Raw genomic sequence first — 16,553 nt, forward strand, 5'->3', positions numbered from 1 at the left:
CCGCTTTTTATTAATTAAGTGCTGCAGCCACATGACTTCACTAACTACAAGGTAGGTGGGAGTCTTTGGAAAATGGGCTTTGTCTGGATAGAGAGGCAGCCAGTGGGGTGATGCATGGGAGGGGGGACTCCTGCTTTGTATCTTGCACAGCTGTGAGAAGGAACAGATCCCTGTTAGCTCCAAACTCCCAGGTTTCTTGGAAGTGATCCCCCCTGCCCTTGCAGTCCACTTCCCTTTCCAGCACCAAGGCTGCAGCCTTAGGACATCTCCTAGTTCCCAAATACAGAAATAACAGGGCTACAGTCTCCTCACCAAAACCATGCCAAGCTTGTCTGGTTTTCAAAGGGAGTGTTTCTGTATCTCCTGGCAATCATGCACTCATAGTGCAGAGCCTCCAGAGGTCCTCCAGCTCCTGACCACATACCATCTGCAGATTCTACAGGCTTCCACCTGTGCTAACTGTATCTCTTACTCATGTCTTACTTGAAAAACCTGCATCTCCTAAGAGCCAGGCTCCTTTGGGGAGCACTTGTGGTCTTGAGTGGCCTCAGCCCAGCAAGGAACTGGGGGAATAAGACATAAGAGGAAGGGTTCAGCAGGCTCTGACATACCCACAGGGAAGGCTGTGACAGCCCAGGCTCTACCCTCACCAGGGTGTTCCTAGAGCAGGAGGACCCCCCCCAGGCCCAGCAGCCGAGAATGAGCCACTGCTCCTGGCTGCAGCACCACCTCTAGAGCTCTTTGTAGGCTTCCTCGGCTCCCACATCTCCTGTCCCAGCATGATCTGATTCCTGCTGCGTTTGAGGGACAGGGTGAGCAGGCACAGAACCAGTGAGGAGCTCATCTGCCATGTGTCATTTTCTCCAGCTGCGAGTGGCTACTGGAAACACTCACCACCCATCTGGGTCCCCCAGTGTACAACACGACACCCCATCAGGATCCCCCGCCATAGCACCTGGATGCCTTCTGCACCCCACATGCCTGGACAGACTTATCTTGGGTGCGAGGCAGGTTTGGCAGCCCTTTCCCAAGGCCCGGGTGGGTGCCGAGTGTCCCATCCAGCTCCTCCGTTCTTCAGCCCTGGGAACTCCGGGTCCGGAGTGCGCGCTGCCCGGGTCCCCGCTGACACCAGCCCCCGCACGGAGCCCCCAGCACAGCTCATTAGGGCCTGTTTGCAGCCGGCGGGGCCGCGGGCCAGGACTTCTGGGAAGGCATTAGCGGGAGCGAGGGCGGCCGCGCTGAGAGCTTTTTAATCTGCAGGAGCAACATCTGCTTTGTGCGCATCCCGATGGCCAGTAACGAGCTAAATGAGGAGGCCGGCCGCTCGCCGGGCCGCTTCCAGGAAAAGACGGCTTAAAGCGAGGGGGAGAGGGGGGCCAGAGCTGCACTCCCGGCTCCGTGGTTCAGGCTCCAGCGAGGGTGGGAGCGGGCAATGGAGCGGGTCAGTGGCACAGCAGAGATGCCCGTGAGCGGGCACCCCGGGCAGGAGCCTCCAACGGCGCGACCCTCCGGAGACAAGCCCGGGTTGGGGGCTCTCCCTCTCCTGCAAGAACCATCCAGGCAGACTCATTTAGGTCATTACCAGCACTCATTACCGCTAAGGCCAACCGAGTCCCCGCTACCCCAAACAGGCAGTAACGAGCCGGGCCGCAGGAGGTGCGATGAGCATCGCCCCAGCCTCAGCCCCACCGGCCCGGGCCCTTTAAGGCGCGATCCCGGAGCCGCCCTGACGTCAGCGGGGCGGGCGCGCCCGGGCACCGCAGCCTCGGCGGTCGCAGCTCCGCGCCCCGGTGAGTGCGGCTCCGCCGGGGCGCACCGGGTGGCAGGGGCTGGGGTGGGTGTCGGGGTGCCCGGGGCGCTGGAGGGGGAGCGTGGGAGTGCCCAGCGTGCTGAGGTCTGGAGATGAAGACATGGGGGTGGCATGGATGTTGGGGATGGGAGATGGGGATACGGGAGTGACAGGGATGCTGGAGACCTGAAGGTTGGCGTTATGGGGGTGTCGCGGAGTGCTGGGGACTGGAGAGGGAGATGTGGGGGTGCCCAGAGGTGCTGGGTAGTGGAAGTGACCATATTGGGGTAGCCAGGATGCCGACTACCTGACGGTTAGCCTTATTTGGGTGCCCAGGATGCTGGGATCTGGGAGTATGAGTGACAGGGGTGCTGGTGATTTGGAGGTAGGGGTATGGAGTGCTCAGGCTGCTGGAAACCAGGAGAAAAGGGGTATGGGGCTGCTCAGGGTGTTGAGGGACTGGAGGCAGGAGTATTGGGGTGCCTGGAGTGCTGTAGTTCTGGAAACCTGAGAAGAGGGTATCAGGATGTCCTGGGGTGCTGGGAAGTAGAGGGATGTATCGGGATGTCCAGGATGTTGGGAACTGAAAGGGGGATGTTGGATTGCTCAAGTTGCTGGGGACCTGGACATGGGGAGTATGGGGTGCCCTAGGATACTCAGGAGTTGGAAGATAAAAGTACTGAGATATCCAGAGTACTAGGAGCTGGAGCTGGAGATACGGACGGGGGTCTAGGTTCTGGAATGGGGACTGGGTATTGGAGTGTCAGGGGTGCCCAGGCTGCTGGGGACCTGATGTCCTGGCAGTGCTGGTGTTTGGTCCTAGCGTTTGGGAGCATTGCATCCCTCACCCCCAGTTGCTCAGCATCTCCTCCTCCATCCCACAGCACCTGATGCCTGTCCCCACCTGACGACACCGCCATGGCCGGGGCACAGGGCTGCGGCGAGGGCAAGATCGCGGGACTGTACGACCTGGAGCGCACGCTGGGCAAGGGCCACTTTGCAGTGGTGAAGCTGGCCCGGCACGTCTTCACTGGGCAGCGCGTGGCCGTCAAGGTGATCGACAAGAGCAAGCTGGAGGGGGAGGCAGCGGGGCAGCTCCTGCAGGAGGTGCGCTGCATGAAGCTGGTGCAGCACCCCAATGTGGTGCGCCTCTACGAGGTCATTGACACCCATGCCAAGCTCTACCTCATCCTGGAGCTGGGCGACGGTGGGGACATGTTTGACCACATCATGCGGCACGAGGGCGGCCTGGCCGAGCCACGGGCCAAGCACTACTTTGCCCAGATCGTCCATGCCATTTCCTATTGCCACAAGCTCCACGTGGTGCACCGTGACCTCAAGCCCGAGAACGTGGTCTTCTTCCAGGAGCAAGGGGTGGTCAAACTCACTGACTTTGGCTTCAGCAACCGCTTCCAGCCTGGCAAGATGCTCACCACCAGCTGCGGCTCCCTGGCCTACTCTGCACCAGAGATCCTGCTTGGGGATGAGTATGATGCCCCAGCTGTTGGTAAGGGCTATGGGGTACCCTGGGGACCTGCCTCCCTCCTCTCCCTTGCCTGGAGCATGGTTCTGTCAGCTGGGTACTGCCTCCCACTTGCTCCCTTACACTAGGAGCACACAGTGGCACTGCTGTCCTTGCAAGGAGCAGGCCTGTCCCTTGGGTGCTTGGCTGCCCAGCCCTGCCTGGCACAGCAGGGTCTTCCCTGCAGAGACCATCCTGACATGCACAGAGATCCCATAGAGTGATGGTTGCCAGAGAGAGGATGAAGCCCAAGCAGGCTGTGAGCCTGGCATGGCAGCTGCCAGGAGAAGCAGTGTGAGGATACAGCTGCCAGCAATTTGGCGGGGTGAGGCCGGAAGGAAATCTGCTCGGGATGCTGCTGTTTGGGTGGAGGAGCTCTGAAAGTTTCCTTTGCTCCATCCCCGCCCTGAAAACCACTTCCTCCCCATGTCTCCCAATGTTCTTCCTCCCCTGGCCAGGGTCCAGGGGTCTGGGGAGACTGCCCCCAGGCACAGGGAGCTAGGCTGGGGGCTCCAAGAGGCTCTACTGTGGCACAGGGGACGTGGGAGGGAAGCAGTATTCAAGCTGGCTGGCTGGCTGGAATTAGGGCAGGAGGATTTAGCAAAGCAAAACATGAGCCCTTAAAGGCAAAAGCCCAGTGTTGGCTCAGGGAAAGGCAGATCCTGAGTTGAGAACAGGGAGAGCTTATGGAGGCGGTAGAAAAATAAGCTGGTGGCACTGCAAAGGGAAGGGAAGTGAAGGGAGAAAAAACGATGCAGATGAGAAATTTTCAAATACTTGACTTAAGCAGCTGAAGGTATTAACAGAGCACCTCAGGGCGTGCTCAGCATCCTAAACCCACACATCTGCAGGAATTAGTGTTCTGGGCAGGAGGAGCCAGTGAAGATGCTTCTGCTCCATCCCTGTCCCCTGGACAAGAAATCCTGCTCCAGCTGGTCCTCATGCAGCTGGAGAGCCCAGATCAGTGTTATGTCACACTCAAGTTGCTGTAATGTCTCCTAAAGCACTGCCCAGTGCCAGGATGGTTGTGGGGTTTGGGAACCAGGATGCTGAGGAATGACATGAAACAGGGCTGTAGGTGCATGTGTGACCAGGGGGAGCATGGAGGGGGGCAGAGCTCAGGGCTGGCCTTCCTGTCCCTGCTTGAACAAGATGATAACACCTCAACTGCTTTAGTGAAGTCCCTTGAGACCCGGTTGGATGTGGGGATGGGAAGGTGCTTCCCTGCCTTGCCAGGAGTATGGTCCCCCTGTCCATGGGGCGTGATCTGGACAGCTGTTACCTCCAAGGAACATCCCAGTGAGCACTATCTCTGTAGGAGCAGCACTGGGGGCTGGTGGGCAAGCCCCTCCCAGAGTCCCTGGGGTGGGGAATCTCCTGGGCCATGGTGAGTGCAACCTGAACCACTCCTACTGCTTCTTGCAGACATCTGGAGCCTGGGAGTCATCCTCTACATGCTGGTGTGCGGCCACCCCCCCTTCCAGGAGGCCAACGACAGCGAGACCCTCACCATGATCATGGACTGCCGCTACACCGTCCCCCCGCATGTCTCGGCACAGTGCGCTGAGTGAGCACCACCCCCTCACTGTACCCCCAGACCCCAGCTTGCTGCTCCTGGGGTGGGTGCCCCAGTCCTGGCAGATGCCTGGGAGCTGAGGTGGGAAGAGCAGGCAAAGCTGCTTACTTTGGGGTCACATGGTGCTGCAGGGTTGCAACGTCACTCCTTTCCCCCAGTCTCATCTCCAGGATGCTGCAGCGGGACCCGAAGCAACGAGCATCCCTGGAGCAGATCGAGGGCCACACGTGGCTGCAGGGAGTGGACCCGTCCCCTGCCAGCCGCTCCCTGCTGCCCCTCACCTCCCACAAGCGCGTGTCTGAGGAGGAGCACGAGATCATCCTCCAGGCCATGATGTGCGGGAACATCGCGGATCGGGACACCATCCAGGAGTGAGTGACGGGATGCAGGGGTGGAACCCCCAGTGCAGGGCTCTGGGGGTCCCTCCAAGCATGTTCCTTGGGTGCTGATGCAACTGCCTTGGTCCCACACAGGGCGCTGGAAGCCGACCGCTACAACCACATCACGGCCACGTATTTCCTGCTGGCGGAGAGGATGCTGCGGGAGAAGCAGGAGAAGCAGGGCCACCGCCTCAGTCTCGTCTACAACCTGGCCAAGGAGGTACAGAGCAGGTGAGCTGCCCATCCTGTGTCACGCTCCCCATCATCCTGGGTCCCTAGTGCAAGGGTCTTGGCTGCTTTCCTGTCCTGTTCCTTGTCACAGCCCTTGTGACGCCCAGCTGGCTACTGACACCTCTCTCCCCTTCCTCAGGCCCAACTTGTCAGACACGTTTGGCTCTGTGGGCAGTGCCGGCAGCCTCTTGCCCTTCACTGAGACAGGCGGCGTCACCGGGGGGTCCCGGCTGCCCCCTGGAGGGGACATTGGCGGCCGGCAGCCCACCGGGACCCTGCTGAAAATCCCTGCCGTTGACACCACCATCACCAAGAGCACCCCGGCCCTGCAGCAGATCTGTGAGGAGGACGAGGAGGATGAGGAGGAGGAGGAGAGACCCAACGCGATGGAGAGGAAGAGCAGCTCTCTGAACCAGGAGCAGATGAGAGCCTTCCTACGTGCCCACCGCCCACCCGGCCGCGGGGAGGTCTGGGGTCCGGGGGTTGAGCTGGGGGGCCGGGGTGGGCGCTCGGGGGTGGCCTGGGCTGGGAAGGGCGTGAGTGGGGGCCGGGGGCCCCTGGTGCTGCGGGGAAATGGAGCTGAGACCCCAAGGAGGGAGGAGGACACAGAGCTTGGGGGCTCCTCAGCAGAGATCCCCAAGGAAAGGGTAGCCATCCTATCACCCCAGAGCAGCTTGGCTGGAGTTCCCGAGGTACTGGGGGCAGAGACAACTCCTGCCACGTTCCCAAGTCTTGCAGACGCGTCCCCAGGGCAGGGGGAACAGATCAGCCCGGCGCAGCAGTCGGTGGAGAGCTCAGGCCCTGAAGGGGGCGCAGAGAATGTGATCAAGCTGGACCCGGGCAAGAGCAAGGGGGGCAGCCTGCGGGACAGGCTCCTGCAGTTCCCACTCTGCGAGAAAGCCCTGGCCTTCAAGCTCCGGCCGGGCTCCAAGGAGAGCCTCCTATCACTGGGGCAGTTCAACTGCTGCCATGTTATTTAAGGCCTTGGGATCTGGGAGGGCACCCACTCCCCTACCTTTGGTCTGTGGTGGCTGTGGGGCAAGTGCATGGCACAGTGCCCTGCTTTGTCACCCTGCCAGCACCCACCCCTGGAGCCTGCTGTGACAGACCATCCCCCGGGCAGGCCTGCCCAGGGTGAAGCAGACTGGGGTCCACCCCCACACTGGCCAGTGTGTCCCCAAACCTCTGGGACAGCTTCATGACCCTGCCAGAATGGGATGGACCACGACACTTTTTTAACTACTAGAAATAATTTTTTTAAATAGTCTATTTTAATGTAATGAAATAGAGATTGGTATATCCCCCCCCAGATCCCCCAGTGCCCCAGCCCCACAGTGTGCATGGTGCGGGGCTGGGCTGTCCTGCCTGCAGCCCCCCTCACCAGCCCTGGCTGGGGCCAGGCACAGCCTGGCCCGTGACCCCAGGCCATCCCCTGGGCCCTCCCTGCAAATAAGCTTCCTATTTATTATCTCTTTGTTTTCTTGCTGGCAAGAAATGAATGACGACGGAGGCACGGGCCGGAGCTCAGCCTGAGCTGTGGCACATGCGCGTGGAAGGATCGGAGCCGCTGGGAAGCAAAGTTTGTCAGGACAATAAAATAAGCTCGTGGGTTGATGCGGGTGCAGTGTCATTGCAAAAACATCACTGTCCCCCCAGTCAGGGGGCCAGGGATGGCTTCCCTGCTACCAGGGGTGGCTCTAAGGGAGCATCTGCCTGAGCTGGGGGGGGCAGGGGCCCAGGATGGAGCTCAGGGCAACCACAGATAGTTGTAAGGACAGGGATGATGAGCACCCAAAGGTGACAGAGGGCCTGGGCATGCCAGAAGGCAGGTGGAGGGTGCTGCACATCCCCATGATAGTCAATCACACTCAGCCTCCTGGTGCCAACAATAGCTTTCCCTACTCTCAGCCTGGAGCTACTGCTGAGCCCCCACTTTCAAACTCAGCCTAGACTTCCTTCCCTCCAGCTCTGCTGTTCTCTTCTATCCATCCTCCTTCTCCCTCCTTTCCCTCCTACCCCAATAGCTCCCTTGTCTGTCCTCATAATCCGACGTGAGGTCTCTCTGAGTACTGGGAGGTTGGAAGAACAGAGAAGTGTTTGTGGGTCTCGGGGGGATGGAGCCAGCTCTTGAACAGCCTGTGGAGTTGGTGATAGGAAAAAAAAAGGAGGCGTGCCCTGGGGGCCCCTCCCACCTCCACTGGGTCCCAGCGGCAGGTGGAGATACCCACGTGCTCCCTTTCTTGATCCTAAAGCATAAAACCACCGCCTGAACAGGGGCTTGAACCCTGGACCCTCAGATTAAAAGTCTGATGCTCTCCCAACTGAGCTATCCAGGCTCACATTCAGGTTTTGGGGGTGCATGTCTTTCACAGCCGGAGGGACCCCGCTTTCCTGCAGTATTACAGGGACAACGTGCGGACCCATTTTGGTATTTCCCATTCCCACGCCACCCAAGGAGGCTGCCAGCGCAGGCCAGACTGAACACCCGGGTTCTGGGAATCTCACTGGGCACTGATCAGGGACAGGGATGCGCCCTGGGAAGACGCCGGTGCCGCAGGGATGCGCAGGCGGGGAGGGGAGCAGGATGCTGCGGGAGCGGCCGTAAAACCCCCGCCGCTCGCAGGGGGAGGCAGGAGGGTCCCGCCGGGGGACAGGAGCAGCAGCGGTGGCCGTGGCCGCTCAGGGCTCCGGGCTCTGCTCTGTGGCTGCAGCAGCCTCGGGTCGAATCCGAGTCCCAGCGGCGCTTCCGCAGGAGCCGCGTTAAAGCAGGAGGGAGGCGGCTGCGGGGAGTGGGGTTGCATAGACCGGGCTTGGATGGACACCTACAGGTGCCACCCCTCATATTCCCTTGTCCTTCCTGACCATTCTTCAGGAAGGGACCCTTTTGCCGCACGGGGAACCCACCCTGCCAGTCCAGCCTTGCCAAGCTCGGAAGGGACTGGAGATTAAAGCCGACCCCAATTGCAGACGGGGTGGGGGAGCCCCAGGCACAGCACGCAGAGAGCCCCGTGAGGCCTCTTCAGATACCTCGTGCTCACTAATTGGCTTCATTAGAGCAGCCAGTGATGGCATCAGCCCCCCCTTCTGCTAAGGCTAGGGACAGCACTAATGAGCCCGGGAAACGGCGGCCGCGGGACGGCCCTGGAGGGGAGATCAGAGCCCGTACCTACGGTGGGTTGTGCGTGGTGCCGAATAAACAAGAGCACAAGTTTAATTACCCTGATTAATTAGAGCCCGCTGCTTTTAACCCATGTCTGGAGCCGTCACCGCGCCGGTGCGCGGCCCCACGGCAGCCACGGAGGCAGCGCAGCCCCCGAGGTGCACCGGCCCCAGGGTGGGCACACCCGCAGAAAGACAGGTGGTGGTCCCTGGATCCCACAGAGAGGCACCATAAGGACCTCAGACCCTTCAGGGAGAAGCTCGGAAGCTGGAGCCTACAGAGAGGGATTGTGAATCTCCCCTGAATCCCGAGAGCAGAAGGCTCCTCGGCGCATTTCCGCCGTTGCTCCTCTGGCCCCTACTGTCCCTTTTCGGCCGCCGTTAGCCCGGCCCATGTGGGCCGAGCCCCCACCCGGAAGGGCCCGGCCGGGACCACGTGGTACGGGACCACGTGTTGGCAGCGTTATGGCGTCGGCGCCCAAGAGGTTCAAGGTACGGGGAGGCCGGGGTCTCCCGGGGAATTCGGGACACACCGGCGCTGAAGGGATCCGCCATCGGCCTCGTGGCTCCTTCCCCTTCATCCCATGTTTCAATCCACAGGCCGCGGTCGAGAGCGGCGCCCAGGGGAAGAGTAGTGCCGACCCACTCTCCGGGTTCCTGGCATGGTGCGGGCGGGCCGGGGTAGAGCTGAACCCCAAGGTGAGGCGCGGCGAACCGGCCCGGGCATGCCCTAGGTCCGCCCTGGTCTCTTCGCTCCGCCCCTGACCGCTCCCTCCGGCCCCAGGTCCGCCTGAGCAGGGAGGGCGCGGTGGCGGGGTACGGGTTGTTGGCCGCCGAGGAGCTGGAGGCGGGAGAGGTGCTGTTCACCATCCCTCGCACTGCACTGCTGTCCCAGCACACCACCTCCATCCACGCACTCTTGCAGCAAGGTGAGTGCAAGCTTCTTGCATCACTCGGGTCTGCTGTGCCTTCTAAAGGAAGAAATGGGTCTGTGGTAAAACCTCGGAAACGTTCCTGATTTGTGCAGGATGCTGTAGGGCTGTTTGATACTCTGTGCTTCCCTAAGAGCAGTGCGGGGTAGGGAGAAAAGTCCATCAGTAGAATAGGTCCAACTTCTAAGTGACAGGCACCTGTACTATGCTGCTTTCCTTGAAGCACTGATAAGAAAAAAGAACAGTTCCTTGGTTCCTGAAGGCATGCAGAGCCTCAGGCTGAGGAAGGCAAGGCTGTGGGGCCTGGGAGACCTCATCTATAACTCCAGAGAAGGAGTTCCTGGTCGAGCTCAGGACAAACCGAAGGCAAACCAGAATAAAAGCTCAACCTGTCTCTAGCCTGAAGACAGGCACAGAGGCTTGTCATGTCAGGTTTTGGTTCTGAAACACAGAACAACTTAGGTTTTCTCCATCCTATTTGGTTCTGTAGCCCAGGAGTCCCTGCAGAGCCAGTCTGGTTGGGTCCCGCTCCTCCTGGCCTTGCTACACGAGTACACAGCCAGCAACTCCCACTGGCAGCCATATTTCTCCCTCTGGCAGGATTTCCGGAGTCTGGACCACCCCATGTTCTGGTAAGGTGAAAGCAAGGGGGAGGGGGGCTTGAAGAGGCTCAGTCTTACAGCTGGAGGCAGGTACAATCCAGGAGCTGCTGAGTATTGTCCTGGGAAGGGATATGCTCCTGCTGGGTGACCCCAACTCTATTCTAGCCCTCTGCTGGCACTGGCAGGAGCCTGAGGGGCCCTCCTGCAGTTATGTTACAGGCAGAGCTAGAGAACAAGGACCTGGAGAGCACAGGGAACAGATTTTTAAGGAGGAAGGAGTTTACAGATCCTTGGCCCTAGCACAGACTGAAGAACCTGTTTTTCTTGTAACAGGCCTCAAGAAGAGCGAACAAGGCTCCTGCAGGGCACAGGCATCCCAGAAGCTGTGGACAAGGATCTAGCTAACATCGACCTGGAGTACAACTCCATCATCCTGCCTTTCATGGAGACCCACCCTGACATCTTTGATCCCAAACTGCACACTCTGGAGTTGTATAAGGAGCTGGTGGCATTTGTCATGGCTTACAGGTAAGAAGTGAAGGCTTTACTCCAGCAAGGAGCACAGACAAGGACGTAGGAGTACAGGCAGTATTAGAGGTTGCACAAGAATCTTAAGTGCAAAGTGAAGCTTGCCCTGTGCAGCCATATGTGCCACTGGCTTGTCTTAGCTTTCAGGAACCTTTGGAGGAGGAGGAAGAAGATGAGAAGGGGCCCAATCCTCCCATGATGGTCCCTGTAGCAGATATTTTGAATCATGTGGCCAACCACAATGCCAACCTGGAATACTCTCCTGTGAGTGCAAAGCTTCTGTGCCAGGCATTGTCACAGCTCGATTCTGTAACACCTTTGGGAGTGGGGGCACAGCAAGATGGGGTCTCAGCCTAGGGCAGCAAGTCTGGTCTGGATCTCATAAAAAGAAAGCCCTGCTGCATGTTTGGTTAGGAGGAGCTCAGGGTCATCCGAGCTCTCTGAAAGCCCACATTGAGCAGTCAGATCAGCACAGCTCAGATGCTCTCCTCTCCCTGCTTGCAGCAATGTTTGAGGATGGTTACAACACAGCCTGTGGGGAAAGGACAGGAGATCTTCAACACATATGGGCAGATGGCCAACTGGCAGCTGCTGCACATGTATGGCTTCGCAGAGCCCTACCCTGGCAACACCCACGACACGGCCGACATCCAGATGGTGACACTGCGCAGGGCAGCTCTGCAGCGTGAGTGGCACCCCAGCCACTCTGGGAGAGGATGGGGCAAGGATCTTTGTTAACAGGGATGACATGAAAAGTAAGCCTGTTCCACAGCATTTTAGGGGCGTGTTCACAGCTCTGCCGTCTTCAAAACAGGTGCCAAAAGTGAAGCGCAGCAGCAGTTGGTCTCAGAGCAGTGGGACTTCTTGTGCCGGCTGGAGATGGTGGGGGAGGAAGGTGCCTTTGTGCTTGGCTGGGATGAGGTGCTGACAGAGGAAGAGCTGTCCGTGGCCCTCAAGGTAGGAGTGGCCAGCTGGGGGAAGAGCTGCAAAAGGGTGCACACAGTGCAGCTGCGCTAATCAGCAGTGCAGAACGGCTCAGTGAAGGGGACAAGCACCTGAAGGTGGTTTGGCGCTAAGAGTCCTGTGTCAACAGTGGTAGGGGATGTGGCTGCCTCTCTCCCAGGTCATTTTCCTCTCCTGAAGCAGCCATCTGTGTGTACTCACCTCTTTATCTTGAATGGCCATGGAGTTCTAGAAAGAACTGCTGTTCTAGAAAGCTGTCACAACTTTGTACGTGACAGCTGAGATGCTTTATGAAACCAGTACTCAGATTTGCTGTTTTAATGTTCTAACCCACAATTACTTGCACTTATCTAAGTATCTAAGCCAGTTTTAGTCTCTTAACCTTTAGTGCAGCCGAGGAATAACTCACCTGCTCCACATGGCTCTTCTGTTCCACAGAGGAGAAAGCCTGATGTACTCACACTGCCAGTGACTTACCCCTTTGCCTGGGTCACTACAGGTGCTCTGCATGTCGGAAGAAGAATTCAAGGAGTATAAGGAGCAAGATGGCTGGGAAGATGACAGTGAGGAAGAGGAAAACTCCACCCTTTCAAATGAAGCCCTCTCCAGACTTAAAAGCCCTTGCAAGAAGCTCCTTTATGACAGTGTGCTGCTGACCCTGGAGTCCTATGGGGCAGACCTGAAAGCAGAGCAGGACTTGCTAAGTAACAAGAAGGCTTATGAGAAATTGAGTCGAAGGGAGCAGCAAGCGCTGCATGTGCGCTACGGACAGAAAAGGATCTTGCATCAGCTGCTAGAGCTGGTACAGTAGAAACTTCAGTGCCCCTGGACAGGACCTGGCTGGAGCTGATCCTGAGAGAAAGGTCAGCCAATGGCCATCTCTTCTGTAGCAGAGGACAAATGGTAAGACTGACTACAGGTCCACTTGTCCATCATACAGCATACAGATTTTTAGCTACCTCTATATAAAGAAGTTTCTTCACAGCACAAAGGTGGTTTTGAGTGGCCTTATTGTACCATGAGAGCTCTGGAGTGCAAGTACCACCTCTTTCTAGAGGCCTTAAGAAATCCCAGCCATCCTAATGGCTGTTTTAGGAAGGCAGACATACACTGCCAGAACAGCAGAGGATTCCCTCATTCAGCATCAGAAATTTAAGGCAAGAGCTGCTCCTTGTCCAGATTACGAGGGCAGAAATCCAGCTGTTAGCTCTTACCTTAGAGAGCTCCAGAGTAAGTATCTGGCAGGTGGAGCTGCTAACAACACAAAACTGTACATATTTTATGTTGAACATGTTCAAGAGTACAAGCCCAACTAGCTGGTCTTCATGTAGGCTCAGCGTAACAAATATTTCCTTCTATTTTCACAAAAGATACTTCCATGTGGGGTTGAGACTTCTCTGGAGGAGCACTATCACAGTTGCACAACTGCTGCAGGCTGAGAATTGAATATACACCCTCTGCTTGACGCAGTTCTACCCTGAACTCATTTTGGTTTTGCATGACAAAACACTTAAAGTTGACAGGCCAAGGTCTATTTAATAAAAATGAGTTTTCTTACCCAGCTCATGCTCTCTACTTCAACAGGGTGTGGAGCCCCACCTAAGGACAGGGGGATTGTTGCTGCTGCTGCAGCTAGAAGTATTGCAGACAAGCAAAGCCCACACTGCACTCCTGACAAAGCTCAGCTACAGCCCTGCCTGCCAATGCTTGGGGACAGGATGGTTTAACAGTACTGAGGGGAGCTTGTTCTGGTTTCCCAACTGCTCCTATCCTTCACAGGGACACCATTACAATTGATATTTTGGTATCTTGTGTCTCTCCAAATAAATCATACTGGGAAATATACATGTTAGAGGAGTATTACATTTGATACCTTAGTTAAAGTTTGGGGTTTGGGTTAAAACTTTTTTTAGATATGCACTTCTTTTTTTAGATATGGAGATGATCAAAGCATATAAAAGGTTTGAACACTGCGTAACAAGACATTTTTATACCTACTGTTTGTAATTGTTTGCCTGCATGGGCATTGGAAGTTCCATCTCCTTAAGAAGGGCATTTTGAGAACTGCACTTTTAGACTGTATTTTTGGACCATGGGGAAAGCTTGGAGGGGATTTGCTTACTAAGAAGAAATTGATTATATGGTGGCTTTTGTATTGATTGAAGAAGTGGGGGAAATAGCCTCAGAATGGATCCTGCAATTAATGTCTGTTGCCAGGAAGGAAAATGGGGCAAAATACCAGATGTTGATCTGTTCTTTGCATTGCAGAATAATGATAAAGCTTGGAAGGAGTTGGGATTGATGACAGCAGACTCTCATGTTTTAGCACTAGAGAAATAAAAAGGAAGTGTAATGAAGAGAAAGAGGTGGAGAAGAGAAAGGAAAGAGGAAAAGATACCAGAAAAGGGATGGTAAATGTGTTTGATTGCCGTGATAGTTGGAAGGGCAGGAGGTAATGTGAGGGAATCAGATTTCATGTGGTAAATTGCCATCTAGTAGGAAAAGTTCAGTGTACTTACTGTAAGCAGAATGGACACTGGAAACAAATGCCCATAGAACCCAGAGCATAGGTAATCCTCAAAGATGGGAGGCTCCTCAAGTAGGAAGACTGCTTACACTCAACTGGGATTTAGATGGAGAGGCAGCTGAGAACTCAAAAGAATCCCCAACGGAACTCCTGGTCACAGTAAATTTAGGGAGTGAAAAGGTAGAATATCTAATAGAGGAGCAACTTAGATGTAAAGGAGTCTTCAGTAAACAAAGCCCATCTATAGCTAGAGTCATAGGGAAAAGGAAATAAGGACATTCTTCCAGCCACTCAAATTTGCAATTGGAAAGAGTTTTATAAAATTTCTGTACATATCCAAATGCCTAATGCCAACATTAGGAAGAGAATTAAGTAAATTAAATGCAAAAAGGACCTCTGAAGAAGGACAGATCCAAGTACATAAACCAGAAGAAAAAGCCCTGGGGGCACAAGTGTTTATGTTACAGGATCAGAAAGACCCGGAGAGGAAAAGATACCCAAAAAACTAGAAAATGGGGTGACTCCTCTCACGTAGGTGACTGGCAGTCCTGCAAGATCACAAGAAGCAAAACTGGTAACAATCCAATTAAAATCTGGCACCAGACCAGTAAAATGAAAACTACCCTGTTAAACTGGAATCTAGAAAAGGACTAGAGCCAAACATTGAGATTTATTAGCTTCGGATTGCTTCAGGAATGCAGTCAGTTTAATACCCCAATTCCAGCAGTTAAGAAGCCCAACTCAGATGAGTATCAGCTAGTCCAAAATTTAAGAGCCATAAAGCTTGCACACAGGATATGCATCAACCACATAAAGATACTAATCAATGGTTTAGGGCATTAGACCTGAAAGATACTCCCTTAAAAGATATCCTTTTGTATCCCACTGATGTCTGAATTCAGGAGCTGTTTGCATTTGAATGGGAGAACCCTCAGACAGGGGCTGTCAATGATGCTGGACTGTTTTACCATAGGAATTTAAGAACAGCCATACAATTTCTGGAAAACAATGTTAAAACTGTGTGTCCTTGGGACTGGAATGGGAGGCACAGTAAAAAGAAGAGTGAAGAAGAAATGAGAACTGTGTCCACAGTTCCAACTTCAAAAGGCTCAGTTTCAGCACAGCTGCTGACCTGGCAGAGAAATGCCATGGAATTGTAGGACCTAGCCACAATCTCCTCCTTGACACAGAGGTGATAAATGTCTGGAACAGAGAGAATTCTCTTTGAGCTGCCACCCACTGGCACAGCTGGCTCAGCGATCCCTCAGAGCTGTTTTTATCTCTATGCAGCAAATGCAAAGCCACGTATGGAACCCGTTAAACCCCTAAAAGTAAGAAATCCTGACCTCTCTGCCCACACCACAGCAGTCAACTAAAGCAGTCAGCTTTAACAAGCTGATGTTGCTTAAAAAGAAAGAAAGTGAAGGTCATTTTCCTAGCATCTCCTAGGTTAAAGGACCTTGTAATATTAACAACACTGAAGCTAACCACATCCTTGGGCAGATTCCTGCTGCAGGGTGATCACAGCAGGGTCGAAGGCACTAGAAATGAAACTGATGGGCTGTCTACACTCTGCATACCTCCACTGCAGTCTCCTGTCTGAGACAAATTCTGCTCATGAACTTGCAACTAAGCCATTGCTATTTCCATACAACTGTCCTTCCTGATGCACTTCGAAGCAAGACCCTGTCTAGTCATTACATCTGCCCACTGAAATGCTGGAGAACAAACCCAGCTGCTTTCAACAGGCAGTGCCCAAAATACACTGGAAAACTGCAGGTTTTGAATGGGTGGAACAGGCTTTGGAAGACACCAACTGGCCAGAATAGAACTGGAGAGAATAAGCACAGTGGCACGTGCTGCATGTCATGACTTTAATGTGTAACTACAGTATGCATACATACAAGAGTGGGTGAACTAAAGCCCAAGAACTAGAAAGGCTACAAAATACAACACGTGGACCAATACTTTACAAAACATTGAAAATCCTTACAAAATGGGCTGTATTGGTCCTTTGGATTTTTTGCTTTGTTTAATTTTTTCTTTCTTTTTTTTTTCCTTTTTTTGGGTTTTTTTTTACAAACTTATACTGTGTGGTCACAGGGGAGGGTGGGAAAAGGTCTAGATTTAACCCCTCATCTTTCAAAATTTACAACTGTCAAAAAACAAAACAAAAAAAAAAAAAAAAAAAGAAGCTATAGGCCTGGTCTCTGGTTTATTTACTGAAAACAGCTGACCCTCACCCAAAGGGCCTGTTTCTTCTCCAACAAAAAGGAGGCATTCTGTGACTGCCACTTCACTTGCTGTCTATCAGCATTCAATGAGGGTGAGGGGAAAGCAACAC

General features: G+C 54.7%; 2 protein-coding genes and 1 non-coding gene across 3 annotated transcripts; 2 read left to right on the forward strand and 1 right to left on the reverse strand.

Moving 5' to 3' along the window:
* The first annotated feature begins 1,759 nt into the window (after positions 1–1,759).
* On the forward strand, positions 1,760–6,782 carry LOC134048368 (SNF-related serine/threonine-protein kinase-like). The gene is made up of 6 exons (XM_062500100.1): positions 1,760–1,790; positions 2,674–3,296; positions 4,737–4,878; positions 5,046–5,258; positions 5,361–5,498; positions 5,638–6,782. The coding sequence occupies exons 2-6, from the start codon at positions 2,708–2,710 to the stop codon at positions 6,476–6,478; spliced, it is 1,923 nt and encodes a 640-aa protein (XP_062356084.1). The 5' UTR covers positions 1,760–1,790; positions 2,674–2,707; the 3' UTR covers positions 6,479–6,782.
* A 979-nt stretch (positions 6,783–7,761) lies between these two features.
* Positions 7,762–7,834, reverse strand: TRNAK-UUU (transfer RNA lysine (anticodon UUU)). Its single transcript has one exon. It is a non-coding gene; the product is annotated as a tRNA-Lys (tRNA).
* Positions 7,835–9,113: 1,279 nt separating this feature from the next.
* On the forward strand, positions 9,114–13,418 carry SETD6 (SET domain containing 6, protein lysine methyltransferase). Its single transcript, XM_062499891.1, has 9 exons — positions 9,114–9,149; positions 9,258–9,356; positions 9,442–9,586; positions 10,080–10,221; positions 10,525–10,719; positions 10,860–10,983; positions 11,224–11,404; positions 11,534–11,676; positions 12,182–13,418. The coding sequence occupies exons 1-9, from the start codon at positions 9,123–9,125 to the stop codon at positions 12,491–12,493; spliced, it is 1,368 nt and encodes a 455-aa protein (XP_062355875.1). The 5' UTR covers positions 9,114–9,122; the 3' UTR covers positions 12,494–13,418.
* Positions 13,419–16,553: the final 3,135 nt, after the last annotated feature.

Source organism: Cinclus cinclus, chromosome 11 (genome assembly GCF_963662255.1).
Source record: "Cinclus cinclus chromosome 11, bCinCin1.1, whole genome shotgun sequence".
NCBI classification, from domain to species: Eukaryota; Metazoa; Chordata; class Aves; order Passeriformes; family Cinclidae; genus Cinclus; species Cinclus cinclus.